This window comes from Sciurus vulgaris (genome assembly GCF_902686455.1).
Source record: "Sciurus vulgaris genome assembly, chromosome: 16".
In the NCBI taxonomy this organism is placed as follows: domain Eukaryota; kingdom Metazoa; phylum Chordata; class Mammalia; order Rodentia; family Sciuridae; genus Sciurus; species Sciurus vulgaris.
This window is the reverse complement of record NC_136477.1, coordinates 182,983-210,332: the sequence shown is the minus strand read 5'-3', so window position 1 is coordinate 210,332 and position 27,350 is coordinate 182,983. Positions and strand designations below refer to the sequence as shown.

General features: G+C 57.9%; 1 protein-coding gene across 15 annotated transcripts; it reads left to right on the top strand.

Annotated features, from left to right (window-relative positions):
- Positions 1 to 370: 370 nt before the first annotated feature.
- Positions 371 to 23,776, top strand: MIER2 (MIER family member 2). 15 transcript variants are annotated; one of them, XM_079116570.1, is made up of 14 exons: positions 371 to 1,864; positions 8,160 to 8,247; positions 9,570 to 9,712; positions 12,200 to 12,325; positions 12,796 to 12,916; positions 13,393 to 13,484; positions 13,882 to 13,951; positions 18,874 to 19,025; positions 19,330 to 19,411; positions 19,496 to 19,590; positions 20,889 to 20,992; positions 21,165 to 21,253; positions 22,029 to 22,446; positions 22,735 to 23,776. In XM_079116570.1, the coding sequence occupies exons 1-14, from the start codon at positions 1,856 to 1,858 to the stop codon at positions 22,754 to 22,756; spliced, it is 1,611 nt and encodes a 536-aa protein (XP_078972696.1). In that variant the 5' UTR covers positions 371 to 1,855; the 3' UTR covers positions 22,757 to 23,776. The 15 variants fall into 15 exon arrangements, with proteins under 15 accessions (XP_078972696.1, XP_078972697.1, XP_078972695.1 ...); XM_079116569.1 differs by having other exon boundaries at positions 374 to 1,864; positions 20,889 to 21,013; XM_079116562.1 differs by lacking the exons at positions 371 to 1,864; positions 8,160 to 8,247 and adding an exon at positions 2,118 to 2,483 and having other exon boundaries at positions 22,029 to 22,064; positions 22,209 to 22,446.
- The last annotated feature ends 3,574 nt before the right edge of the window (positions 23,777 to 27,350 follow it).

Genomic DNA, 27,350 nt, shown 5'->3' with positions numbered 1-27,350 from the left:
CCACCTGCAAACCCACACCACACACCTGGAAGAAAGCTCCTCCAAAGGATAGGGAAGAGGTCACTTGTGACTGTAGTTCCCACTGCTGCCTCTGGTTGCCCACTACACATGCCTTGCTCTTCCTCAGCCACTCTAGAGGTTTCTATGCTGCAGCAACCCAGACCCCATCCCCAGTCCCTGGATCCCTGCGCCAGTCTAAAACAGGTCTCTGACTCTCCATGGAAGGAGCAGAGGTGCCACCAGAAACCTGGGGAGATGCACTCGCCCAGCACCCGCCTTCAGGCACGTATCCTTGATGGACTCCATCTTCACCTTTGCTGGCCAACTGCTTGGACCCCCCCCCCCCCCCTCCCGCCTTGCTCTTCCAAGGTCTCAGCTCAAACCTCAAGTGATCTTTATTTTGTTTTACTTCTTTTGCTTTTTATTTGAAAATTATTCATCATAGTTTAAAAAAAAAAAGAATACACCCATTCCCAGATCAAGTTATTAGTATTTTGCTCCACTTGCTGTTATCACTGTTTTGTAAGTAAGAACATGTTTTTCTAAATCATTTGGGAATAAGTTGCATACATCATGGCCCTTTATCCTAAATAGATCATTGTGAATTTATTTATGTATACCGTGGATTAAACTCAGGGGCACTTTACCTCTGAGACACATTCACAGCCCTTTTCTTGTATTTAATTTAGAGACAGGGTCGCTAAATTGCTGAGGCTGGCTTTGAACCTGCAATCCTTCTGCCTCAGCCTCCAAGCAGCGGGGATTACAGGCGTGCGCCACCGTCTCTGGAGTCGGTGTGAATTTTGAAATAAGAATATTCTCCTACAGAAACAGAGAACTGCCATTGATTTCAGTTAACGTTGATTCAATCCTTTCACCTAATCCTGAACAGACTCAACAATGTCTTGTGGCACTTTCTGCTCCTCCGCTGGGTCCAGTCTAGGCTCAGGCACTGCATGTTGTTGATTCCACGGGAAGCCTCCCGCGGTTTACCCCCCTGGCACTAACAGTTTTGAAAAACGCAGTTCCAAACCACTTTGGTAGAATGTTCACATTCCGGCTTTGCCTGCAATTTCCTCCCAGGAAGACCCAAGTTTTGCGTTCCCCCCGGCCCGAAGGAGGGGGCGGTGTCCTTCTCAGGACATCGCATCCAGGGACACAGGAGGTCCACCTGCTCTTCAAGAGTGATGTTCGCGTGTATCACCCGCCAACAGGTTGCCGCATTTCTCCATTGCAACTAATCGGCCACCCCCAGCGACTTTCCGACCTTGAAAACACCCTTCTCCACACCCCCTCCTGCGGCTCCCGGGCCACTCCCGCAACTGTCCACGCGCCTCCAACCTCGGCGGGCCTCCCCGGCGCCCAGGGCCAGGCCGCGCAGGGCCTGCGCTCAGCTCGCCGGGCGCGTCAACCAACCGACCGAAACGCCTTCCCGCGAAGTCCCGAGCGCGGGGAGAGCCCCGGCGCGAATGACGTCAGCGCACGGAGGAGCGGGCGCAGCGGCGCAGGGCCCTCGAGGCGGTCCCCCGTCTTGGCGGCAGGAACCGGGGGTCCCCGAGCCGCTCCGGTTCGGCCCCGAGCGCGGGCAGGGCCCCTCGCACCTGCCGGGTGGAGTTCGCCTCCAGCCCGGGCCTCCGCCGCGCACGGCGGGACCGACCCCGCCCGCCGCGAGCGCCAGAGGATGCGGGGACGCAGCGCGGACGGAGCCGCAGCGCCCGCTGCCAGCCCGCGCAACCCGCGCACCTACTACGCGCCGCCCCGCCCCGGGTCCGCCCTCCAAGGCCGCGACCAATGAGCACGCGGCCCCGCATCCGGGGATCCCGGCGCGGCCGCCGCCTCCCGCGCACACACGGCCATGGCGGAGGTGAGTGAGCGGGCCGGGGGAGCCGGCCCCCCGCCCGCGCCCGCGCCCCCGCCTCCGGGTGGGCCTGCGGAGCCCGGGGACGAAGCTGCTCTTCGGGGCCTCCGGGGCCGGTCGGGACGCTCGCCCGCGCGGGGCCGGGGGGCGCGGGTTTTCGGCGGCCGCCCCCGGCCCGGCGCCCCCCCGCGTTGCCACATCGCGCGCCGCGGCGCGCATGCGCGGGCGCAGGGGGCGCGGCGGGCGGGGGCGAGCTCCCCCGGCGCGCGCCAACTTTGCGGAGCGCCGGGGCGGTGGCGGCCGGCGGGACCGCGCGGCTCCACTGCGGATCCACGGGCGGCCGGATGGGCTGCTGGACTGACCGCAGGGCTGAGCTGGCCGGCCGCTCCCTCGTGGAGTTACTTCTCGGAAGACCGTGGGCCGGCTGTGTTTGGAACCCTCATCTCTTCGACTTGAGGACTCGCGGGCTTTGGGGCCATGATGTTCGATCAGACTCACCTGGCACTGCCCAGGACAACGTGTAGCTCCACGTCGGAATCCATTGGGAACGGAAACTTTGGTGTTTGGCGCTTGCTTGGCTTAGGGATGGTGGACAGGGCAGTGCAGACTTGTTCTCGCCGCTTAGGTACAGCGGGGACGGAGAGAGGTGGTGTGTGTAAGGTGCATCCCCTGCTAGGACTGCATAAATGGGGCTCCCGGCGCATTGCTGCTCTGTGCCCAGTGCCCTGTTGGGCTCTGTTCTTGCAGAAGTTAAAAAGAATCCACAAACCTAAGGACTGACCCTGTGTCAGGCGTTGGAGCTCCTGAGCCCTGGAGAGGAGAAGGCACCCACCCCAAGAGGCACAGCAGGCCTGGGAGCTGGGGCTGGAAATCTGGCCCCAGTGTTTATGTTGTGGCTCGTCGTGGAGGGCGGGACTGGCCATTTTCTCCCATTTGCAGCCTTCTCAGGGCAGCAACAGGCTCTTGAGTTTGTGCTAGAGAGCCAGTAGGTGTCTGGGTGCCTGACTGGACCTCAACAACCTGTTCCTGCTTGCGTTGTGTGTCCGCATCCAGAGGGTCCTTAGAGACTTGGTTCTCCTTCCTCAGGGGATGCTCAGGGAAGCTGAGTACTCATGGGAATGGTGGCTGGCCTCAAGAGCTGCAGAAGGAAGCCAGGTCTCCTGATGTCCCTTCCCTCCTGGGTGCTGGGTGGCATTTGCCAGCTTACATGGCCTAGAAGGTAGCTGTGTGTCTTGGGTGGCCCAGGTCAGACTCCAGCCAGCCTCTTCTGATAAGCTGCTCAGTTTGGGCTCTTGCCTCTGCCTTTTCCTATGACGAGGTCCTGAAGTAGTCAGAGCAGCCCCTTGCCCTGTGGTGGTGTTGTACAGCTTGGGGTGGAGCCCTGTTGAGTTCTGAGGCCTCCCACTCTGTGCTAGGCCATAGGGTTCCCAGGGTGAGTAGAACAGGTGGGACCTGTCTAGAATCTGGTCAGAGGCGCTGGTCAATGAAGGACTAAAACACATGTAGATGCTGAGATTGTGGGACCCTGACCAGCCTCTGTCCTATAGGCCTTGTCTGGCCCTGGAGCCTGCCTTGCAGAAGGACTTATTCTCAGTTTTCTCATCTCTAGAGTGGTAAGTCAGTGGTTGACCTCCCAAGTGAGAAGGCTCATGAGGTTTTTGGCCCTGTGAATTGCAAATGGAAGTTGAACTTTATGAAATGGCTAGTGTTCAGCTGTTTTTAATCCATAAAAGCAGCCATTTGTAACCTAGTAGTGCTTGGTCAGTGTTAGCCACTTGATCATTGTATTTTTGTCTCAAAATAATCATCAGCACCCCAGTGAAAAACAGGAACATTCCATCCTGTTCTCGTTGTACTAGATTAATCTTTTTAACCTAAGCGTCCCAGCTTTCACTCCTGTGCAGACCCTCTGTGGCTCCTCCTTGCCCTTAGCATCTCCTCACTGTGACCAGCTTCCTGTGGTGTGGTCCCTGAAGACCTCCGCAGCCCCTGGCTCTTTTTGTTTCTGGTGTACTCTGTGGACTATGGGGCTGCCTGGAGCTGTTCTGCCTCCTGGCCCCTGTGGGGGAGGACCTCAGAGCTGTCCTGCCTTCATTTCTGTGCCCTCACTTCTCTCTGTGTGGCATATGAGTTCACCAACTTGTTAGGTGTGCACCAACTAGACTGGCAACTCCATGTGGGTGGAGACAGTCAGAACCTGTTCCTCAGGTAGGCCCAGAGCAAATGCTCAAATGGAGGAGTGATGCCAGGGCTGTTCAGGGGACACTGGGTGCCTGGGCTGGGCATGGGTGGTGGGGTCAGGGAGAAATCCAGGATGCTGTTGTTAACCTGTGCTGCGTAATGGGCTACCTCAGAAGTTAGCTCTGGAACATGACAGCACTCACTCTATTCTCATGTCTTCTCAGGGCTGACTCAGGCAGGTAGTTCTCACACACGGTCCCTTATCCGGTGCACAGTGCTGGTTGGGTCTGGAGTTTGCTAGGGTCTTCCTCACTTGTGCCTGCTTGCTGGCTCTTCGTGTGGTTTGGGCTTCCTTGAAGCATGGTGGCTATGTTCCAGGAGTGGCTGTTCCTAAGGAGATCAGGTGGAAACTAGCTGCATCCTGTGACCCAGGCCTGACCAGACTGGGGAGAGTGCCTCCATGTGGCCACACAAGCAACAGAGTGTGTGAGTGGAGTGTGGGCACAGCCTCCAGGGAGTGTGGAATCTGTTGCAGTGAGCAGAAATGGGGTGCTGCTCTGCGAGAAGGACTGTCCTGTGCTCTGTGAGAAGTTGGGAGTCTCCATGTGGGCCAGCTTGCTTCCTCCTCGCCCACAGAAGACCTGCATGGGACCCCATGTGTGACCCCCTCCTTTGCCTCTGTGGTACTATACTGTTCATCGTCCTCTCTTTCACCTTTGGCCATCCCCTGTTCTTCTCTTCCTTTCCTCTCTACAGACCAGAGGACTGGACTTTTGTTGGCCTTTGACACTGTGGGGGATGTCCAGTGTGTTCTGAGTAAATGGAAGTAGGACCTGGGAATCTGCCATTGTGTGGGGTTGCACCCAGGCACCAGAAATAGGTGGGGGAGGAAGGTAATGCCTGGTGAGTCTTGAGGAACTTGGACCCCCTTGGAGATGCACTAGGGTCTGAGGCTGGTGACCCTGTGGGGAGCCAGCTGCTCACTGCCTCCCTGTGGTCTGTTCTTGCGCTGGTCCTGTCTATTGATCTCTGCTTTTGTGCCTGAACCCCCTGTTAGATGGCAAGTCAGACAGGGCCAAGTCCTCCTCAGACCCTGCTGGGGACCCCAGACCATCATCCCTGAGGCCAAATTTACTCTCATTCTTTCTGGACACTGAGCCTGTGGGGGCTGTTGTTAACCTGTCATCCACAAGGTGGCCTTGTTAATGTTCCCCCACCTCTTGCAGGCCTATTGGCTGTAAGAATAGAAAGCCAGTCTCCTGGCAGAGGTGGGAAGGGTACCCAGGAGCCTCCTTCCCACCACCCCAGGCAGTCCTGGAGAGGGTTGAGGAAGCTCCTGGAGCTCTGGGTGCTCTCCACATGCTTCGCCCTGCGTGTGGCTGTGCAGGGTTGCCACAGGTTGGTGTCCCTGTGTGTCCAGGAGGGAGGTGCGGCCACCTTGCCTCACCAGGGCCACTAGATTAGTCTTTTTAACCTAAGTGCACCAGCTTAGGTTAAGCTTAGGTTAAGGGTATTCTGCAACCCTGGCCTTCTTCTGAACCCCACGGTGCTTCTTCCCTGTGCCCTGCTCATGGCCCTCTGCCACCACAGGTGGACTACAGCTGACTGGTCCCCTCTCTCCCCACCAGACCCTCAGGGCCTCCTAGACCTCAGTCAGGGGAACGCACCTTTGCACCTGGGACCTTGCGGTCCTGTTTCCAAGTCTCTGCAGTTTTTTTTGCGGTGCTAGGGATCAGAACCCAGGGCCTTGTGCTTGTGAGGCAAGCACTCTACCGACTGAGCTTTCTCCCCAGCCTGTCTCTGCAGTTTTGATGGCACCCTGTACCTTCCAGCTCTCTCCCACAGCTTTGCTAAACATTAGGTGCACCATCTTTATGTTCCCAAGTGGAGGGACATGGCTGACATGGGCTTCTGAGCACAAGGCCTGAATGAGTTTGTACTGCACTTGCTTGCTGTATGAGTTTGGGTGAGCGACCTGAACTCTCTGAGCTTTGATTTTCTGGTTTCTCTTATGGAGAGATTGAGTGCGCTTCCTGTGAGGGTTTCTTGAGCACCCCGTGACGTAAGAGTTCCTTTCCAATCTTTTAAGCTTCATTTTATTAAACGTGATGATTATTTTTGTTTGGCAGCAGCTTTACTGAGATACAGTCCGTCTGCCTCTCAGTGGACCCATTTTATTGTGTAGAATCTTGTGGGTTTTAGTATTTTCAGAGTTGTGTGAGTGCCAACAGACAGTGGTAGACCGTTTTTATCATCTTAGAGGCCCTGTGCCTGAGGGTCCACACCTTGTCTGTGGACTCCCCTGTCCTGGAGCCTCCTGTCACTGGGTCGTACCCTGTGTCCTGTGTGTCTGGCTCTCACTGAGCACGAGGTCCTCAGGTGCATCCACGCTGCAGCTGTCACTTGCTCATGCCCTGGCTGAGGCCACTCCAGGCTGGTTTGTATTTCTTTTGGTCAACTGATGGACATTGAGGTTATTTCCATGTTGTGACTGTGAGTCGTGACCCTGCTGTGACTGTTCACATCCGGGCTTCAGTTGAACGTTTCCCAGCACTAGTCCTTTCCAGCAGTTGTGGTCATTGGTCTTTTTGATCTAAACTGTACTGTGACTGAGAAGGGTCACTGGAATGTGATGTTTCTCCAAGTTGAGGGATGCTGAGTGTCTTTCCACGAGCTTGTTGGCCATTCATAGATCCTCACTGGAGAAATGTGTTTCTATCCTGTGTCCTTTTTTAAGTTGAGTTGTTTGCCTTTTTGTTACTGAGTCATAGCAGTTCTTTACACATGCGAGTCCTTTGCCAGGTGTACGATTGGCAGGTATTTTCTTCCATTCTGTGAGTTTTTCACTTTATAGATAATGAAGTACAAAGTTTTTGTTTTGTTATATTTGGTCTGGGGGTTGAACCCAGGGGTGTTTACCCACTGAGCCAAATCCCCAGCCTTTTATATGTATTTCTTTATATATATTATGTATGTGTGTGTGTGTCTGTATGTGTGTATATGTATGTGTGTGTGTGTGTATTACTGGGAATTAACCCAGGGCCTTGGGCATGCAAAGTGAGCTATATCCCCAGCCCTGTATTTTCTTATTTTGAGACAGGGTCTCACTGAGTTGCTTAGAGCCTTGCTACGTTGCTGAGGCTGGCTTTGAACTTGCGATCCTCCTTCCTCAGCCTCCTGAGCCACTAGGATTACAGGTGTGCACCACTGTGCCCGGCTTTGCTTTGTTCTTAAGGAGTATTTCTTACACGTCTTTTGATGCTATTGTAAATGGAATTGTCTTAAAGTTTTGAACTGTCCATTGCTAGTATATTGAAATATAGTGAGTATTTACATATTGATCTCATATCCTACAACCTTGCTGAGATCATTTATTAGTTTAAATAGCTTTTAGTTTGGATTTTATAGGTACAAGATCATGTCGGCAGCAAAAGGAAGTATAGTCTAGCTCTTTCCTTACTTGTTGGGTTCCTTTTATTTCCTTTTCTTGCCTGGATGGGAACCCCTGGGGAGGTACTGAGTATGAGTGGTGGAGCTCCCCTCAGGTGCGGCGTGGAGGGTGAGCTCATCTGACCGCTGAGTGCGGCTGTGGTTGTGGGCTTCCTGGGTTCCCTCATTAGATCGAGAGGGTCCCCTGAGCCTAGTTTCACACACCAGATTTACATACTGTGAAATCTGCCCAATGTGTAGACTCAGTGAGTTTTCAGCAAGCACCTTTCTTTAGTTCCAGACCATTCCATTGTCCCCCGAAACAACACTGTTCCATCCCTCCCCAGCCTCTGGCATGCATGAGTCCATATCCAGTCTCTGGACTCTCCTCTCACTGGGTCACACGCCGTGGCCTCTCGTCTGGTTCTCGCTGAATGTGAGGTCCTCAGACCTGTGCACGCTGCAGCTTGGTTGGGACTGTGGGTTGGTGGTGGGCGGTTTTGCCACGTGGCGAGGCTGCCTGTGTGAGTGCTCGAGCTCGAGCCCTGGAGTGGGCTGTGTGGGTTCGTGCTGCTGCTTCCACTCTCAGTGCCTCTCCCCAGCCTCTGGGGGCGGAGAGGAAGCCATCTGAGGGGAGCTTGGAGCTGGGCGCTGGGCTCGTGGAGCTGACCCTGCCTCTTTCTCCCTGCAGGCCTCCTCGCTGGGGAGGCAGAGTCCTCACGTGGCCTCCTGCCTCGCTCACAGCCTGTGTCCCAGGGAGCCCGGCTTGCAGACGGCAGGTACTGTCCTCCTGCCCAGGTCCAGCAGGGCCTCTGGCTGCAAAACGCAGAATCCTCTGGTAGCTCCTAGCCTCTGCTGGGTCAGGTGGGGTTGTGTGGCAGAGTGCTCGCGACCCCCTCTTCTCAGGCATGGCCAGCCTGACCTTGCGTGGACTAGAGTGCAGGTCTGCACCAGGGCTGATGGTGGTGTCTGCTTGCTGTGGTCTTGGGGAGGTGTCTAGCTGAGGGAGAGCCAGCTGAAGGGCTAGACAGGAGACACCCTGGGTACTTGCACCTCCTCAGTGGGGATAAACGTCTCAGGTCCTCTCCTGCTGGCCTCTGCTCTGGCCCTATGTGGAGGCATCACTGCAGGAGGGGAGAGCCCATGCGATTGAACTCTTGCTGCAGGCCAGGCACAAGCCATCGCTTCAGCTCTGAATAAGTCTCTGCCTAGCCCCGCAGGAGCAGCTGTGTCCCTGTCTCCCATTCACACTTCCTCCAAGGGCTAGCCATGGAGGCATGGGGCGCGGGCTGCTCTAGGCTCCCTCACCTGGACCAGATGCCACTCCACAGGCAGCTGTCTGACCAGCTGTGCTGGCTCTGTGACTATCCTCCAGAAGGCCCCTGCCCTGGGCTCTTGGGCCCCCAGACCCCTATCCTGGGTTAACTGAGCCCTGGCTGTTTCATCCTATGTCCGTATTTTGAATCTGACTTGCTGAAAATCACTGCAGAGGTGGCAGTGGACCACTCTGGTCCTTTAGGAAAACCCGTGGGCCCCACCCTGCAGGCCCTTCCTACAGTGCTGCTTCCTGATGTGGCGACAGCCTAGCCCCATCCTGCAGTGAGCTGCATAGCACCACCTCAGGTTTCAGGAGCCAGGACCTTGCTGTGTCTATGCTGTGCTGGGGACCAGACTTGACCCTGGCTCCTGGCCCTTCTGCTCCTTCCACCCTAACCTCACTGGTGCCTGTCTCTTCTCAGGTCATGCACCCTCCCCCAGGCCCTCAGGGGGGGTGCCTCTGTGGTTCAGGAGGACCAAGCAGTCCCCAGAAAGAACACGTACCCCAGATCGTTGGACTCTGTGTGTGTGTGGGTTTTTTTGCTAATGTGCTCCTTGGTCTGCATCCCAGTGGTCCTTGGGCTCTCTTGAGTTCCCAATGGGAGCTTGCCCTGCTGAGTGTCCTCTGTGTGTATCAGAATGCACATGGATGCACACTGAGGACCCCATCCCTGGGATGGCAGGGCCACTGCTGCCTTCCCTACCGTGGATGTCCTCAGCTACCTTGTGGTGGTTAGAGACAGGTACTGGGAGATGCTCACCTGGTCTGGGGTCTCCTCCACAGTGGTGTCCATGGGCTCTGCAGACCATCAGTTCAACCTCGCAGAGATTCTGTCGCAGAACTACAGCCTCCAGGAGGAGTGCACAGAGGCCCTGCGGTGCCCTGAGAAACCCGAGGAGGAGCTGGACAGAGACTTCATCTCCCAGGTACGTGGCTGACTGCCTTCTGGGGCACACTTGAGGTTTCTGCTCTTGGCTTCTCTGTGGAAAAGCATATGTCACACCTGTTTGCAGAGTACCAGCCTGACCCTACCCTTGTGGGTGGGGCTCTAGGCCAGGTTGGCAGCTGGACATGAATGCACCATGCGCAGATCTGCTGGTCTCAGCCTCTCTGTGCTCCTGAGAGTCAGGGAGGGACTGGGGAGCTTGCCTTTTACTGTATTGGCAGTCAACACTGAGGTGTTTTACAAATATTCGTTTACTAGTTCATGAAAATAATAGTACTGGGTTATGGCTCAGTGATAGAGCACTTGCCTAGCATGCCTGGGGCCCTTGGGTTCAATCCCTGCACCAAAAAAAAAAAAAAAAAAAAGTGCCAAGTATGTGTTGATGGAAATAATGTTTTTGTGAAGATGACAAAGTATTACTCCTTTTTAAAAAACCGTGTTTCAGGTGGACACAGTACCTTTTTTTTAATCTTTGTGTGGTGCTGAGACGAACCCAGAGCCTCAGGAGAGCTGAGTGAGTGTGCTACCGCTGAGCCAGAGCCCAGCCCGTAAAACAAAAGAAACCGCGAAGGAGGGGACGCTACACTTTCCAGATCTCCAAGTGCAGAAGCAGGCGTGAGCATCCACTGCTGCTTCAGCCTCAGAGGCAGGCACCTGCCCTCTGTGATCTTCCTGAGTGAGGTGTGATCAAGCTTCACAGCCCTGTTGCTGGCCGAGGGAGATGCATGGACGCTGCTCATTGCTGCCCTGTGCTACCCCAGTGGTAGTCTAGTTCTACTGGAACTGGTGCCACCAAGTCTGACCACACCTGGGACTCCACTCCCGGTCCTGGTGGAGGCCATGTGGACTTGTCAGTTCTGCATGGGGAGGCGTGGCTGGGGCGTTGGTCCCCTACTCCTGGACCCTACAGGTTGCTAGACCTTGGTCTGTGAGGGCTGCTGTAACGAGGCTCTCAGCTGGGTGGTTGGACAACAGGCGTTTGTCTCCTCACAGTGGGTCAAGGCCAGCAGTCTGGGTTTCTGATGAGGCTCCTGGCTTGCAGACTCCTTCTGCCTTCCCAGGGACAGCGTTTCTGCTACCCAAGGAGGACACTCATCCTGTTGGGTTAAGGCTGCACCCTATGGTACTTCTGTGAAGGCCTCATCTCTAGAGGCAGCCCAGGGAGGGGAGTTCATGTGGTTAAATCCAGGTTTTCTGAAATGACAGCATTTTGCTTGAAAGCTCTAGTCTGGTGGTGGCAGCAAGTGCTGTTTGCTGTTTCCCTGACCTCCCAGCCCCTGGGTTTGTGTTGGAGGTGCCGAGTGTCTGCTAGCTTTTCTTCCAGACAGAACTGGACAGCGGGCTCCTGCCTGCATCACCCCTCCTGTGTGCTTGAGCGGCTACCTTCCTTTCTTAAACTGCAGGCGCTCTGTGTTCCTCCCGCGTCCCATGCAGCACAGCACAATGTCTGCTCAGGGTGAAAACTGGTGAGGTCACTGACTTCATCCTGAGTGTTCACCGTGGTGGCCCCTGTGCTGTGGTGCCCTGCCATGGCTGTGCTGTTGGTCTTGCGCCTGAGGGCTCTGCAGCACTGGCCTGTGTGTCAGTGCAGTGGAGGGTGCAGGCGGCATCAGGCCTACTGCAAAGGTGTCAAGGGAAGCTGGGTCTTGGCTTGCCTACCAGCCTCTGTCACGTCATTGGGAGCCCAATGGCCATACCCAGGTGTTGCTCCATGGTCCCCAGGGGCAGGGTTTGGAGGGGCCGTGGTCCTCTGTGAGGCCCTGAGGCCTTGGGATGCAGGGCAGGAGTTGGGGTGCAGGGAGGGAGGCAGGTGCTAACAGTTTGAGAGCAAGAAGGGGTTCCCAGAGGGCTGGGTCCTGATGCTGAGGCATAAGGGTCAGAACAGAGAGTTGAGAGAGGGTCACATGAGGGCACTAAAATGGTGGTTCCAGAATAGCCAGGAGGGAAGAGGTGACCTGTGTCCCATCCTGATTTCTGTTGCAGTCACACCTGGAGAATCTGGGCAGTCACTGTACACAGTGACTGGGCACCTCTCAGCTGCTTGTGTGGCTGAAGTTGCTGTCGGGATGAAGTGTCCCTTTGGCGACTTAGTCCACTGAGGTGCTGTTTGAATTGAATTGCTTTTCCCAGGTGTCATGAGTTGTGGCAGACTATAGCTGTCAAGCTAGCCTTGGCCTTCCTGGAGTTGGCCCCACACAGGCCTGTGGAGGGGATGGTGCTGGGCAGTGTGGTGTGCACAGAGGCTGTCCTGGCTTTTCCTGTTCTGGACTGGTGGCCTCTAAGCTCAGGTGTCTGTGCCTGACCTGGGCTATAGAGCAGCCCCTGAGGCCTGGCAACACCACCACCTGGGGACTTGCTGAGGGTGGACAAGTAGTCCTGATGGTGGAGCCCGAGGAGACTCAGGCAGAAAGAGGAGACCAGAACTCCCTGGGCATCCTCCTGACAGGGCCTGTCCCCTCCCATGCAGAGCAGTGACATGCCCCTGGACGAGCTGCTGGCACTCTATGGCTACGAGGCGTCCGACCCCATCTCGGAGCGGGAGAGCGAGGGTGGCGACTCAGCCCCCCACCTCCCAGACATGACTCTGGACAAGGTGAGCGAGGGTCCCTCCCAGAACTGGCCTCCAGCAAAGGGGGACTCACATATGGCCCCTGACTGCCTGCACGTGGAAAGTCAGCAGAGGAGGCCCGTGCCCACAAGGGAGACACGGTCAGCAGACCTGAGGCCAAGCGAGGGCTGCTGTCCACCTGTGTCCATCTGCCCAGGCTTAGGGTGGCTCTGGGCTGACTGATTGGCATTCTAGTTTGTGTGGACAGAGTGGGCAGAGGAGACGCCATCTTGGCTAAACAAAGGGGGCAGCGGGCTGTGGCTCCTAGAAGGCGGGGTCTCTGTCAGGGAAGTTGAGAACCAGATGAAGTGAGAGGGCCAGGAGCCCAGCGCCAGAGTGGGAGCTTGCCTGTGGCCTGGTGCTGTGGCATGGGCAGCAGCAGCGATAGCTTCACTGCTGCGTCGAGATGGTGAAACAAACCAGACACGTTGATTTCTTTGCTTTCTTGTTAAAAGGAACAAATAGCGAAGGACTTGCTTTCAGGAGAAGAGGAGGAGACGCAGTCCTCAGCTGACGACCTCGCCCCATCTGTCACTGCTCATGAGGCCTCAGTCCTCTTCCCCAACCAGAGTGGGTGTAGGTGTTCTTGTGCCTCCCTCCACCAGCCTGGCCTGAGCCCGATGCTGGGGACCCAGGCCATGGGCACTGGGTGGCGTGGGCAGAGCTCCAGTGGGATGTGGCGTCCCCTGGGGTGGGAAGGCACCAGGTGCACTGGGTCCTGAGAGCTCTTTTGCCCTGGCCTGTGAGCCCTCAGGGTGATTGTGGCTTAAACCCGGAGGGGAGTGTTAGTTCCTTTAGCAGATCCAGAGATAGCGTTCCTAGACTGTCCCCGGCTATCCTCTCCCCCAGGATCTGCTTGCTTTTGTGCTGACTCTTCATGGCAACAGAAAGGTCCCCTCTTCATAGGTGGTACTTGGTCCTGTGCTCAAGTGGTGGGTCACAGTGAAGGATGGGCGTTGTTAAAAGAAGGGGTGTCCAGGCTGCAGCCAGAGAGCAGGGGTTGGGCCCACACCTAGTGCTGCAGGTGCATCTCACACTTCTCTTTCCCAAAGCCCGTTTCCTGTCTGGTGAAGGCAAAGAGCCGGGCTCCTCTGCCTCCTCTGACACTGAAGAGGATGCTCTTCCTGCCAACAAATGTAAGAAGGTATGTAGCTGGCAGTTCCCAACCCTGTTGTCCACAGCCAGGAACAGCTGAGCCCTTGGGTCTGTGCCCTGTGTCCCAGGGGGAATGGCTCACACAGCTCCCAAGAGGTGGTCTGGACTAGCTGCAGGGTCTTGGACGTGGGACTGTGCTCTGCACCTGCCCTGGCCCCAGCACGCTGCCTGGGGCCTGTTGGGCCGTATATCAGGATGCTCTGGTTTTCCCACCCATACCAGGCCTCTTTTCCCTGCCCTGAGAGCAGAGCTGGTATCTGCTGGGAGATTGCACAGGTGGGTTGGGGCAGCGGCCTGCAGCCTGGTGTCCAGGCAGGGCTGTGGCAACTGGCTTCCTAACTGACCGGATGCTGGCTAGGCTCCTGACCCTGACTTTACCTCTGCAGGAAATCATGGTGGGGCCTCAGTTCCAGGCCGATCTTAGCAGTCTGCACCCGAGCCGACACGGAGAAAAGAGTGAGTAGCCAGGGGCAGCTGAGGCTTCAGGGCTGGGCTTGCTGGACTTGCGTGTGGAGACCAGAGCCCAGCTGGGCGGTGCTGCTGAGTCCTGGGCTGCACTTCCTCCTGTGCAGACTTGACCCCACCTACCCTCTCCCAGCCCCTCCCTTCTCTGAGCCCAGACTCCCCTCTCCCTCCTTCTGCAGCCAGACCTTCCTTGTGTCCCTCTGCCCTGCCTTTTCCTCTCCAGGTGCTTGCTGGTCTCTGTCCTGAAGCCCTCTTGTTCCTCTAGACTGGCCACCTGCATGCTGGCTTGGACCTTTTCCTCTTGCCCTGGAGCCTTGCAGGGCCTGGGCTGTCCTCCTGGGGAATCATTTCCCCTATGACTCAGCAGTGGAGGGTGGGGTAGGGGGCAGACCAGCAGTACTGATCGTGAAGGGGCCTGTCTCGGGTGCCTGGGGTATGCCTACCCAAGCAGGGCCAGAGGTACCCAGGGATGCTGCCCCAGGAAGGGCCCTTTGTGCCCCTTGGGTATGCCTTCGAGGGGCTCGAACCTTGGTGTGGACCCCAGCTGAACCTGTTCGAGTCCTGCGTGCCCTAGGAGTGTGCCCTGCTCTTCTGGCCTTGTGGCTGCTTCACACCTTGCCAGGGACACTGTCTTGCTGCTGGCGCCTCCTGTGGAGTAGACGGTCTCGCTGTGGCTTTGAGGCTCGTGCTGGCACGCAGCATGCACTGGCCACTTGGACGTTCTCAGGCGTGGTGTGTGCTCAAGGTGACCCACCTGTAGCCCAGTACTCTCTGAGGAGGCCACTGCTGGGGTTGGTGTGTGTACTGCTGTGTTGCCCGTGGGCCTTGGCTGACGCCTTTGGATTTAATGAGGCATCTCTTGTCAGTGTGCGTTTTTGGCAGTGTGTCTGAGTGGTCAGCCAAGGTCCTGGGGACCCTTTCTCTGGAGGTTTTCCTGCTGGCATGTGAGATTGTGCTGGCTGAGCTGTTGCTGGTGAAGGCTGTTCAGGTGTTCTGTGCCCGGAAGGCACATTTTTCCCCTCTGGGCAGGGCCCCTGTGACCACCAGGCTCTGTTCTGGCATGGCTGCCAAGGTTTTAGGGTTGGCTGGTCAGTTGCCTCGAGAAGCTGCCAGGACTTTGAGGTTCGTGCTGAGCTTGAGCTTAGTTGGGAGAGTTGCTGGGTCAGCAGAGGTGGCAGGTCCACCTGTGGATCTGGTTCGCTGGCCTTCGGGGCCTCCAGGTTTGACAGCGCTGTGTGCTTTCTAGGGTGGCAGTTCTCCCTGTCTTTTGTCACGTGGTCTTACTGGTGCCATCACAAAGGGTATTTCAAACTTGGTACTTCCTGCTGGATTCTTGCTGGTAGAACTGTAGTTTGTTATTCTGACTGCATACGTATTCAGTTTAGAACTTTGTAGATCCACTTGTTTCTTTAGATCTGCTTGTTACTGCCCTGGTATGCCATTTGCTGAAGATAGCGTGGCCTCTTTCTTTCTAGTCTGTCTGTCTTCCCTTGACCTGTGTCCTTGTTAGTGCAGGTCAGGGTGGGAGAGGAGCAGAGGGCGTGTGTCCTTGCCTCCAGCCTGAGCGCGGGCCCTGTGCTCCATGTTCCTGTGGGCAGGAGTGAGTCCCCAGCCTGTCCTTGTGTGGTCAGTCCTCCTTGTTATCTGCTCGTGGAAATGTGTGCACACCTCACTGACCTCTGAGCTCTGTGGTCTGGATGTGTGTGCGCCCCCAGGCAAGTCTGCCACCTCCTTTGCTTTCCTGTGGCCAGCAGGTGTCTTCTGCCAGGTGCGCTCTGCTGTGCTGTGCTCATCACAGGCTTGTGCCTTGGGTTGGCAGCGGCCCCTCAGCGTCACGTCCCTGAATACAGGAGTGCTGTGCCGGACCTCAGAGGGAAGGACCTAGCTGGGGCTACAGGGTGTGAAAGAATCAGGAAACAACTGGGAACCTGCTGATGGGCTGGCTGACCGCACAGGTTCCTGACCCTGTGTAGTGGGCAGTGGTGGAGAGGCTGCTGGTACAGTGTCTGCAGTGACTCTGTGGCCCATGGTGCCTGCCGTTCTCTGCCTGGCCTGCTGCTGTGTGCTGAGCACCTGTGTTCCTGAGTGGGGCTGTTCTCCCTCCTGCGTCTGGAAGAATACCTCTCACCAGCATCCAGGAGAGTTTGTATTTGGTTGTAATTATTAGCCCTTTAAATGTTTGCAAGAATACTTCAGTGGAGCTCCCTGGACCTGGGGTTTGGGTCTGCTTTGTTTTTTGGAAGGTTGTTAATAATAACTTCAGTTGATGGAGCCATGGGGGTCTGTTGGAGCTCCCACTGCCGAGCCATGGCTGCAGCTGGTGGGCTGTGGTGGCAACCTCCTGCTCTCCTGCTGGAAGTGTCACAGGTCTCTAGAGACACCCTGGGGTTCTGACATGGCATTTGGGTCTTCTGCTTTTTCTTCTGCTAAGTTGGTCTTGTTTGGGTCCGTCAACTGTTATACTCTATGGAGAGTTCACTTCAGGCTTCTTCGCTTCCCTCTACTGTCTGATTTCCATTTAATTTTTACTTTTATCTTTATTTTCTTCCATTTTATTTCAATTCAGTTTGTTGTTTTCTAGTTTCCGTTGTGACTTCTTATTGCCACAGAGGTGTTCTGTTTAAGTCCCAAACATGGGGATTTTATGCTGACCTTCATTGGTGTCCATCTATCCTTAATCGATAGTGTCACTTTTGTCCTCTGGAGCTGGTTGAGTGTGTCCACGAGCCAGACTTGGACTGCTGTAGAAACGCTTTTGGCTATAGGCAGAGGCTTCTGTGTGTGTCTCTCAGGTTAGGCTGCCGGCTCTGGTGCACGCCAGCTGTGAGTGTCTGAGGTCAGGGTGCCAGCTCTGGTGCATGCCAGCAGTGTGTGTCTGAGGTCAGGGTGCCAGCTCTGGTGCATGCCAGCTGTGTGTGTCTGAGGTCAGGGTGCCGGCTCTGGTGCACGCCAGCTGTGTGTGTCTGAGGTCAGGGTGCCGGCTCTGGTGCACGCCAGCTGTGTGTGTCTGAGGTCAGGGTGCCGGCTCTGGTGCACGCCAGCTGTGTGTGTCTGAGGTCAGGGTGCCGGCTCTGGTGCACGCCAGCTGTGTGTCTCAGCCCATTTGGATCTTATTTTCATCTGTTGTGGCATTTGCGTTTCAGTGCAGTTGTGAGTCCACCTGTGTGTTCAGTTAGTGTGAAGATTTCTCATTTCCATATGAAACGGTGAATTTTGGGGTCCTGTCTTTCTGTTTGCTTTTGTTCTTTCTTGGTTTCTTTTGATTTTCAAAGACCCATGTGCTTGTCCTTGTGTTTCCAGCCGTGGAATCTTGTCTGTGATGGACTTTGAATTCCCTCCTGAGGTCACACTACAGGTTTCACAGCGTCACTTGTGTCGTGCTGTCCCAGCCCCTGCCTCCTGCGACTCCACCAGTTGGCAGTTTGTTTGGTGCTGCCAGCCTGATGTGCAGCTGAGGTGCTCCTCGTAGGCCCAGGCTGGTGCCGATGCAGGTGACGGGTGTCCTGCTTTGTTGATCTGGAAGTGCTGGTCCAGCTCTTTTCCTGAACGACTCCTCCTGTCTGCCTGTAAGCAGGTCCACCGCCTCCTGGCTGGCATCTGAGGGCCAGGGTCTTGCTACTGCCTCTGCTGTCTGTGCCTCCTTCCCTGCTTGTGAGTAAGAGCCTGGCCTGGCCTTGTCCATGGAGTTTTGTATTGGTGTGCCTTCCCGCTGGTGCCCTTCCCAGGCCAGCTCTTCAGTTGGGTGTCTGCACCCAAGACATTGACTACTGGAGGCTGACCCTGCAGACTGTTTTTGCTCAGTACACTTTAGCTGTGAGTTCTGAGCTGACACTTTCTGCTTTCAGAAGCCCTGTCTTGTGCTGGTCTAGGCTGCTGTGGGAACACTCACTGGGCTCGTACTGCAATTTGGGTTTCCAGTCCTGAAATTCCCCCTGCAGAGCTTCTGCTCTCTGCCCAGGTCCCAGCCAGCCTTCCCTCCTGTCCTCCTCTGCCTGGGCACCTCTCTGGGCTCTCAGTCCTGGTGTGCTGACTTCACACTTACCTGGTGGTTGCTGGTGCCTCATCTTCCTCTTCTCACATTTCCTGTTGGCCACGTTCCAGGCTGTGTATGATACTGTCTTCCGCAAAGATGCTCCTGCTCTCCTCCCAGGGACCCCCTGGGTCCAGGCAGGGCCCGAGTGTGGGCTGCAGAAAGGACTGCCATCGAGGGCGTCTGCATAGCCTGTCAGTACTGGGAGTGGCCTTGCTGGGTGTGAGTGGTGCTCTCCTGAACTGTCCTGCAGAGCGGCTTTCCACGTGCGCTCTGTGATCTGCCAGTGCACTGTGGCTGTGTTGGTTTGGTGCTTGGTCTCTGCAAGCCCGGGACTGCTGACGAGTGCAGGCGTGGCTTGTCCCAGCCCTCCCTGAACTCTCCCTGTCCTGAAACCGGTTACTGCTTTTCCACTGGCTCTGTAGCGTGCTTGCCGCTCACCTATCATTGTGGCAGGACTGACCCGAGGCCCTCCTGGTCTGGGCTGCAGTGGCCAGTGTGCCTGTGCCTGGCTCGAGAGCTCCTTGGCTTCTTCTGCTACCACCTCCGGTGGCACTGCCTATTACTGCAAGCCAGGTGTGTCACACCTTCCTCTGGGCCCTTCCCCAGAGTGCTGCAGACTCCTCTGGGAAGTTTCCTCTGAGCTCCTGACTGGGTCAAGTATCCATTGGCTTCTTACCACCACCTGGGCCCGATGGCTTCCGGCCTCAAGCTAGCTCTGGACCTGTTTGTTCATTTGAATTGCAGAGGCTCAGAGATGGTGGGCCCAGACCACAAGACTTCGAGGAGTTAGTTGGTGTCCACCCTGTGGAGGTGCCAAGACGGCCGCCTCAGCTCTCCTAGTATAGCCAGTGACTTGACCCATGCCCTCTTCTCCCTGCAGTCCATGAAAACGAAGACCAGCTGCTCTGGGACCCCAGTGTCCTCCCTGAGAGGGAGGTAGAGGAGTTCCTGTACCGGGCAGCAAAGCGCAGGTGGCAGGAGGTGGCCGGCTCTCATCTCCCTCAGGGAGAGACTGTGACAGACAGCGAGCAGGTGGGGCTGCCATGTCAGGCAGGGCCGCGGTCCCAGGCGGTCAGGCCTGCGAGCTGTATGGGTGGGCAGAAACACCAACCCAAGGTGGGCCTCTGTGGGCGTGAGTTCACATCAGGGCCACTCGTCAGGAGGACACTCCAGGTGGCAGTGCTGATGCCCCGTGTTGCTTCTGGGCACAGTTGTCCTGTGCCACTCTTGGGCGTGGCATGGACACCCCTGATGTCTTTCCTGGGCGATGGCGCGATGTCCCTGCTGTTGGGTCCAGGTGGACAGGTGTGGAGAGTGAACAGTGCCTCTCCCCCAGGCGCTGTATGAGCTGGTGAAATGTAATTTCAACGTGGAGGAAGCCCTGCGGAGGTTGAGGTTCAATGTGAAGGTGATCCGAGGTGAGCCCCGGCTCAGCCCCAGCCCGCCTCTGCTGGTCCATGCTGCCCACTGTGGCCCAGTTGACTGTCTTGTGCTGTTTGCAGATGGACTCTGTGCCTGGAGTGAGGAGGAGTGCCGGAACTTTGAGCATGGCTTCCGTGTGCATGGGAAGAACTTCCATCTGATACAGGCCAACAAGGTGCGCGCCTCCCGACTCTGGGGAGAAGGCAGGGCTCCTGCAGCCCACTGGCCGCCTCTGCTGACACTGCAAGGCCCTTTTCCTGTCCCCAAAAGCTGAAGGCTCCAGTGTGGGAGCACTGAAAGGTGGCCCCTCAAGGCCAGCAGTGGGCATCGCTGGAGGCTCTGACCCCATCCTTGCCCATGCCATGACCCCGAGGGTCTCCTGGCTCTCACCCAGGGATACCATCCTCCTGCCTTTCCATGGCTGACCTCCACTGTGGGACTCTGCCACCGACTGCCTTCTTGGCAGAGTCTTGGCGTGGCTGGCAGTTCTCCTGAGCCTCTCCCGTTATCCCCCTTGGTTTTCTGATCCTTTCAGGGCTGATAGACTTGACCCCTGTCCAACTTTGTAGCCATGGAGATGCTTGCGTGGGGGGCCTTGGTGTCTCCCCCTGAGGGTGTGGTGCAGGAGGCCGCGTCCTGCCGACTGGTACAGTTGGGGTCTTGCTCTAGTGACTGTCCCAGTGCTGGGCTGAAGCAGTGCGGCCCCTCCTGGCTGTGCCTTAGCGTTGGGGCCAGGAGTGTGGGTCTGTGACCACACGCCCCTTCGTGTGTTGTCTGGGCTGTGGCAGGGAACTGTGGCCCACGGAGTGCCTCCTGCCTGGCCCTCGTGTGCATGCAGTGCCTACCGCCTGGCCTTCCTGGCATGGGGGTCTCTGGGTTCCGCCTAGGTATAGCCTCAGTGCCTTGTGCTGATTAGCAGTAGGCTTGGGTGGGGTCTTCCCCAACAGGGGTCTGCCCTGGGCTTGCAGCAGAACGTACCTTCCAGAGTAGCACACTGGGAAGCAGGGCCCCTGTCCATCCCATCAGGCAGCTGTGCGTCCCCGACTCTGGGCTCCTGTGGTGTTTGAGGCCGTCCCCTCACCCGCAGGTGTTAGCATGGGACTTGTGCACTCTCCCTTGGCTCAGGTGCCATACTCTGCTTGTGGCTGCACCTGCTGACTGCATGGGACCCACAGGGAGGAACCAGTCGACCAGAGGGATGCCAACCATCCCTGGCACTTGCCTCTGGGGTGCGGAGGCAGGTGCTGGGTGGGGGCTCAGGGTGATTTTGGTGTTGGTGCCACAGAGAGAAAGAAGGGTCCCAGGTCAGGAGGTGGGGGCCTCTGCTGGGGCCTCAGCAGCGGGGGCTGTCGGCCCAGATGGGGGACCTTAGGGCCCTCAGGGCCTGGGCCCTGGGCTCTTGCTGTGTCCCAGTGGCTCTGGGGATCTGAGGCTGGGCAGTGGGGCCGAGGACGCCTTTCTGTCCGTCTCCAGGTGCGCACACGGTCGGTAGGCGAGTGTGTGGAGTACTATTACCTGTGGAAGAAGTCGGAGCGCTATGACTACTTTGCTCAGCAGACGCGGCTGGGCCGGAGGAAGTACGTCCCGGCTGGAACCACGTGCGTGCAGTGCTGCTATAGCAGTAACATCCGCATCGGCCAGGCGGGGCTGCCCGTTGCAGCCTGGGGGGGTCGTGGAGGGCACCTGGGTGGCGCCTCGGGCAGGCGGTCCTGCTTGCCTCCCTGCGCCTCACAGCACTGCTCTGCACAGGGACACAGACCAGGACCTGGAAGGCAGTGACCCTGATGGCCCCACTCGTCCCCGCCCTGAGCAGAATGCCCTGATGGGGGTGCGCACAGGTGAGAGAGCAGGTGGCAGCTGGTCAGGGATTGTGGGGACAGTGGAATGTCCTCCCACACCTGTGTGTGTTGGTTGCTGCAGTGGGCAGGGTGTGTCCAGGTATCTGAGGACTCACTGAGGCCATCCTAAGAGGGGTATCCTTTGGAGATGGGTCGTGTCCGTCTCCTGGGCCTTCTGGAGAGTGGCTAGGTGGCCCCCGACAAGGCCCAGGGCTTGGTGTCACTGGAGGGGCCTACTCGTGCCTGGTGTGGGTGTGCAGCCCTCAGCGCCAGGCCACGTGCAGAGGACAGGAGTGGCTCTGAGCTCCAGCGCCCAGGCCCCGGGGCCTTCGGGGAGCCAACATGGCTCCACGAGCTTCCCACACGAGGGTCTTGGCTCCCTGGGGCTGTGTTGGGGTGTCAGCCGAAGCAGGATGTCTGCTCTCCATGGTGTCCCCAGAGGGCGTGCAGGTCTGCCTGTGGGACAGGTTCCAGGAAACCCTGAGCCTGCCATCTGCTGCAGCACTCTTGGCTGCTGTGGTCTCCTGTGCTGTGCTATGGAGAGTGGCTCGTGGCCCACGTTTCCTCTCACACCTTCCAAGGCTGGGCCGTTGAGTTGGGTCCACCGACCGCGGTGTGGTAGGCGTCTTTGGCCCTTGGATGTGTGTTGTGGAGGGGCCAGGCAGGCACCACAGCTGCAGCCTGGGCACACATGAGACCCGAGAGAGGAGCGTCCTGTGACTCTTGGGCCCTGGAGGGGCTGTTGGGGTCTCCTAGCTGCGTTCTCTCTCCACAGAGCCGCTGAACATGGATGGCATGTCCAGGAGTCTTGGTGAGCCTGGAGTGGGCTCTGATGGCCTTCTGTCCTTGGAGCCAGGGCCCTGCCCGCTCCCGCAGCTGGATAAACCCCCCGCCGTGACCCTGCCCCAGCAGCCCCCAGCCCTGGCCGACCCAGCCGTATACCCCTCTGCTGCAGCTGCTCCAGAGCCAGGCACTAGCCCAAGACTGGCTGTGGACTTCACACTGCCGGAGGAGCTGCCCCTCATCTCCAGCCCCGTGGGTCTGAGCGAGGACCCAGAGGAGCCTGCGGCCCCTGCGCAAGTGGCCTTGTCGGTCACTGAGTTTGGACTCATTGGCATCGGGGACGTGAATCCCTTTTTGGCTGGCCACTCAGCATGCCCGGCCCCCGGGCTGCACTCGGAGCCCCTGTCACAGTGAGTGCCCCCTGCTCAGGCAGAGCCGGGCTGACCGAGCCAGAGGGTGGCGTCCTCAAGGGGGTTTGACAGCTTCCCTAGTCTTGTTCTCTGCTCTCTGCCACTGTTCTGACTCATTTTGACTTGGTGACATGTCAGTGTGTTCAAAACCTGGAAGGTGCAGATGGGGTTGGTGGGGCTCCCAGTGCACGCTGCCTGAGGGGTGTGGGGAGAAGCCTGGCTCTGGGGGGTGAGGGAGCCACGTGGAGCCCCACAGGTGCCGCTGACTGGTCCTCATCTCTCCTGCAGCTGCAACGTGATGACCTGTTGATCCCTGCCGTGGGTGGGCTCTGTGGCCCGCACAGGACTTGGGGGCACCACCCGGCCTGCCTCGGTCTTCCTGAGCCCTCCCCAGCTTGGGCTGGGTTGCCACCTTCTCTGCTTTGGGACACGTTGGGACCAGGGTGAGGTGGCTGGGCCTCTGGCCCTCACCCCTCCACCCAGACTGGACCCTGGGCCACCACCACCCAGCTCCAGACTGTGCTGCACCTTGGGATCCATCGGGCATCTGGGCTCAGAGAGGGCCTGACCCTCGGGACTCAGGGCAGAGCTGGCCTCCTGGCCCCTTGTAGCCAGCAGAAGCAAGGGCAGACACCACTGCCCACGGGGAGGTGGGCAGGACACACCGCCCACACCAGCAGCAGCCTCCTCCTGGGCGGCCTCAGCACCGTCTGGCTCTGTCCATTGACTTGGGCAGGGCTGCAGGCTGCCCCGCTGGGTTAGTGCCAGCTCTGCTCAGTGCCGGATCTTGGGGTGCAGAGCCATATACCTCGCTGTCTGTCCGGCCTCCCTACCCTTGGCCCCCACCCATGTCTCCACTTCAGGAAAAGCCGCACTTTATGCCCACCCGCCTCCTGCCTTTTCACCCATCCTGACCCCAAGCGACTGGCGGGGTCCTCAGCAAGCCCGGGGGTGGGGAGGGTCTGAGGAGATAGGTGGCCCACATGCCCTTGCTGCCCCTTCCCCTCAGCACCAAAGCCGGGTGTTCCAGAAGTGCTGCTGTCACCTGCACTGAGGCCGGACTCCAGCGCACTCACCGCCTGCAGTTCTCTGTCGAGGTGTCCCAGCAGGTGGCTGGGGACCCCTCTTCTTCCCAGCCTCCTTCCTCTATTTATGTTGGTGTTTACAAGTCAGAGTGGCTCCTCCGGCCAGCCCACCTGGAGTCGTGCGGCAGGGTCTTGCAGGCTCTCTACAGCCGCACGTGGCCACCTCGCCCAGCAGGGACCACACTGTGCGGTGAAGCTGCCTTCGCCCTTCGCTGTTTTATTTATTAAATATGATTTGAATCCCAGGTGCCTTGTAGTGATGGGGTGGGGGCTGGGGACTGAGGCCATCATTGTCTCTTGGGGGACTTGTGTCCCACTGAGGATCTGGGCCAACAGGTGACCATGACAACAAGGGGTGTGGCCAGGGGACATGGGGATTGCGGCGTGGTCCTCACGATGGAGATTGTGGCATGGTGCTGGGTGCATGCAGGACCGGGGCTCCTCAGGAAGTGGTTTGAGCTGCGCCCTGAAGGATGTGTGTGCAGGCAGAGGTGGCAGCAGGCGGAGAGGGCTCTGGGCCCCAGGGCAGGGTTAGAGTGGGGAGGGCGTTCTGTGCTCGTCCTTGGGACCTTGCTTCCCTCTGTGGCCGGGTGGCACCGAGGCTGTAGCCCCTGGCCCCATCTGCCACCAGTTTTCTTTTATTCACCTTCAGTGGCAGGACTGGCCTAAGAGCAGGGACTGGTGTGGGGCGGAAGTAACAGCAAGGGCCAGGAGCTGGGTGTTGTATGGTGTGCATGTCCCTGATGGCAAGAGGCACCCAGGAACTCCTCTCAGACTGAGGAACTTGAGGACCAAGGGTACAGTGGGCAGCCCAGGGTTTGGGGCCAGAGCAGAGCTGTGCTTCAGGGTGGTGGATTTTGCTGGAGTGGGGAAGGGTTGGTGCCAACCTGGGGTGCCACCTAGATGCTTCCTGTCCCTGCTGATGGCGTCCTGGGTTTCTGATTGCTCGCTAGGCATGTGTAGAAAATAACTGGGTGAGTGGAGTCTCCACTGGGGTGGATACCGGGCCTCAGGCCTGCTGGGAGGCCCCTCCTGTACTTGGGACTCACCTTGGGTTTCAACTCTGAAGGAGGGATCAAGCCATTCCTACTGGCACTGCTTTCTCTGCCTTCCCGCTGGCGATTGGTGCCTGGGGATCAGCTCTATCTAGCATCCTGTCATTGGGAGGGCCTGTCCCTCTGCATTCTCAGGTCCTTGTGCAGTTTTTCCAGGGTCTTCTCTCTCCAGTGGGCAAAGGCCTTTTGTGACTGCCGTGCTTCAGGCACTGTGTGAGTCTGCACTGGCCAGGGCTGCTTCAGCAGTGGCAAGTGGTCCAGAGCTGGTGGTGTTGGCCGGCTACCACCCCAGGGTCTTGACCTTGCTTGGCTGTCCAGACCTAACCACCCCATCCAGGAGGTTGTTCAGCTCTTGTTTTCCCAGTGACCCTTTCCTGGTTTGTAGTTCCTAGTGAGAGCTGGCAGGTGAAATGCAGGATGCCCAGTTCAGTTTTAAGTACAGATAGATAAACATCTGATATAAGTATATCCCATACAATACTTGGGATGTACTCATGCTAAAAAAGTGTTTGTTGCCCTGTTAGGATTCAGGTTTGCATTGGTGTACTATATTTTTATTTGCTCCAGCAGCCCCATTCCTGGGCTGTTTCAGGAGGACATTGAGATGGGTGTGGAGCCTCTGTGCCTGGCACCTGGAAGGAATCCTCAGGTGTCTGGGAAGGTCAGTGCCTGTCTCTTGCAGAGGGTGTCCCTGGTCCTGCCCTATAGGACCCAGCCCGAGCTGTCTCATGGGACTGCAGAGTCAGGACCCAGCCCTGTGCAGGGGAGAGTTGGAAACGAGGCCCACAGTGCATACTGGGGAGTGCCCCTGACACTGGAGGGGCTGGCATCTTGGGAGGCAGTCATGTCAGGCAGGTCAGCTGGGGCTGGGCCTTGGGCCCGTGGGTTCTGTGTTGTGCTTTGCTGACTTCTGCTACCCTGTTTGAGCTCGAGGCAGGGGTGGGCCCAGAGGATGTGGGAGGGGGGCCTGCACCTCCACGTTCTGTGCTTGGTCACAGGCAGGGAGATGCCACTCCACTGCTGGGGCACTCAGTGCTTGCTGTGCTCATGTCTTGTGTCTGGTGAGTGCCCAATCCAGTGGCCCTGTGGTCTCAGGCTCCAGGCCTCCAGGCCTCCACGCAGTGCCCACTGGCTTGTGCGCTCGTTGGTGAGCGCTGCCGAGCGTCTACTGTGTTCGGTCCTGCCCTCCTGGTGCTGCCGTACGCAGGCACAGTCTGCGCAGTGTGCCAGGGTACCTTCACCAGGACCCTGAAGTCACCTCTTCCCTGACTCGGGGGTGTGGTCCTGCATTAGGAGGTGCCCCAAGGGTGGTGACGCTGTGCAGTTCTGGGACCTCAAGCACACTGGCACCAGACCCTGGATCTGAAGGTGGTGGTCTAGCACGTCCCCCAGCCCTGCCGTCTGCTTCCCAGTGTGCCTGCTGCAAGTCGTGGGGTCTTCAGGTGTGCAGAGGAGACCTTGCACACCGAGACGTCTTCCCCCATCAGCCCCTCAGAGCCTTGCCTACCCTTCACCTGTCTGTGAGTCTGCTGGTGGAACCTCTGGCCCTAACCTGTGGCCTCCAGGTCCCTGGGGGTAGGGAAACCTGCAACCCTGACTTGGGCACACAACTTCACCAAGAGGAGAGGCACAGGTGGAGTGCAGTCTGTACTTGGTTGGCATCTACAGAGTGCCAGGCCCTCCACACACTGGGCATTCCCAATTCCATGGCAGTCTGGAGGCTGTAAGGTACAGTGAGGCCCTGATGGGGCAGAGGTAGCACTGAGCCCCACTGCCTAAGGACCGCAAGGTCCTGTGAGCTAGTCTTGGACCCCAGCGCCCATCATTCCCCTTCCACTTCTGCATCTGCAGGTGATGGAGGCCCGGCTCCCAGCCCAGGCTTCCCCACGGGGGCCTTCCCTGTGAGGGGGAATGGGCAGCTGGGATCGGCAGTCCATTCTGGATACGAGAACTCTGAGGAAGAAGCTCCTCAAGGTAACAGACGTAGGAAACTTGACCCCAATCCTAACCCTGATCCTCATTTTTGCTGCCCCCACCAGGTTTTAATCCTGACCCTGCTCAGGGATTTTAAGGACTGACCCAAATCCTGACCTGAGAGGGAGGACACAGCTCGCCTCCTGGTCTCCCCTCTGTGCCCTGCCTACCCTGAAGCCTCCACCAGCAGCCCCTGAGCAGCTCCCCCAGCAGAGGCCCACATCCTCTTAGCAAGTGTGGAAGGGCGTCTAGATTTCCCTGCAGGCCTGTCTTAGGTGGCAGAGTTGGGGGCAGAAATGGTGTCACACCACATTAATTTCACAGTTATGCCTGGCCCAGGGCTTCACATTGAGGGAGAGCCTCAACAGAATCCAGGTTCTGTGGGCATGACAGGCAAGTGGGCCATGATGGGGTGGGACCACCCTGCCCTGTGCCAGGTGGGCAGAGCCCATGGCCCATCTAGAGCCCACCCATGATGACAGTGCAGCAGAGGGTCAGACCTGGCCGCCCACGTGGCAGTGGGCATGGGGACTCTGGGTGCCCTCGCGTACCTCTCCAGACACTGCAGAGAACCTGGAGCTGGGGGCTCCACTTGGAACGCACACTGCCCTGGCGGTGGACCCAGTTAAACTGTGTGTGCAAAGGCAATTCTGGGCGCTGGACCTTCCCGTATTCCCACAGGGCAGCTGTGCATTGTCTACCCAATACTGCAGTTCAGCACCTGGGTTCTCAGGACTCCCCAGGATGACCTCTACCCCAGGTGCATGCAGGAAGCAGCCTGGGTTGCGGG

What these genes read in the sequence shown, in the direction of transcription:
- MIER2 (XM_079116560.1), top strand. Translation starts at nt 2,336, where the DNA reads ATGATGTTCGATCAGACTCACCTGGCACTGCCCAGGACAACGTGTAGC. An exon ending in CAATGTGAAGGTGATCCGAG is followed by an intron (nt 19,412 to 19,495) that starts GTGAGCCCCGGC and finishes TGCTGTTTGCAG; the next exon opens with ATGGACTCTGTGCCTGGAGT. An exon ending in TACGTCCCGGCTGGAACCAC is followed by an intron (nt 21,014 to 21,164) that starts GTGCGTGCAGTG and finishes TGCTCTGCACAG; the next exon opens with GGACACAGACCAGGACCTGG.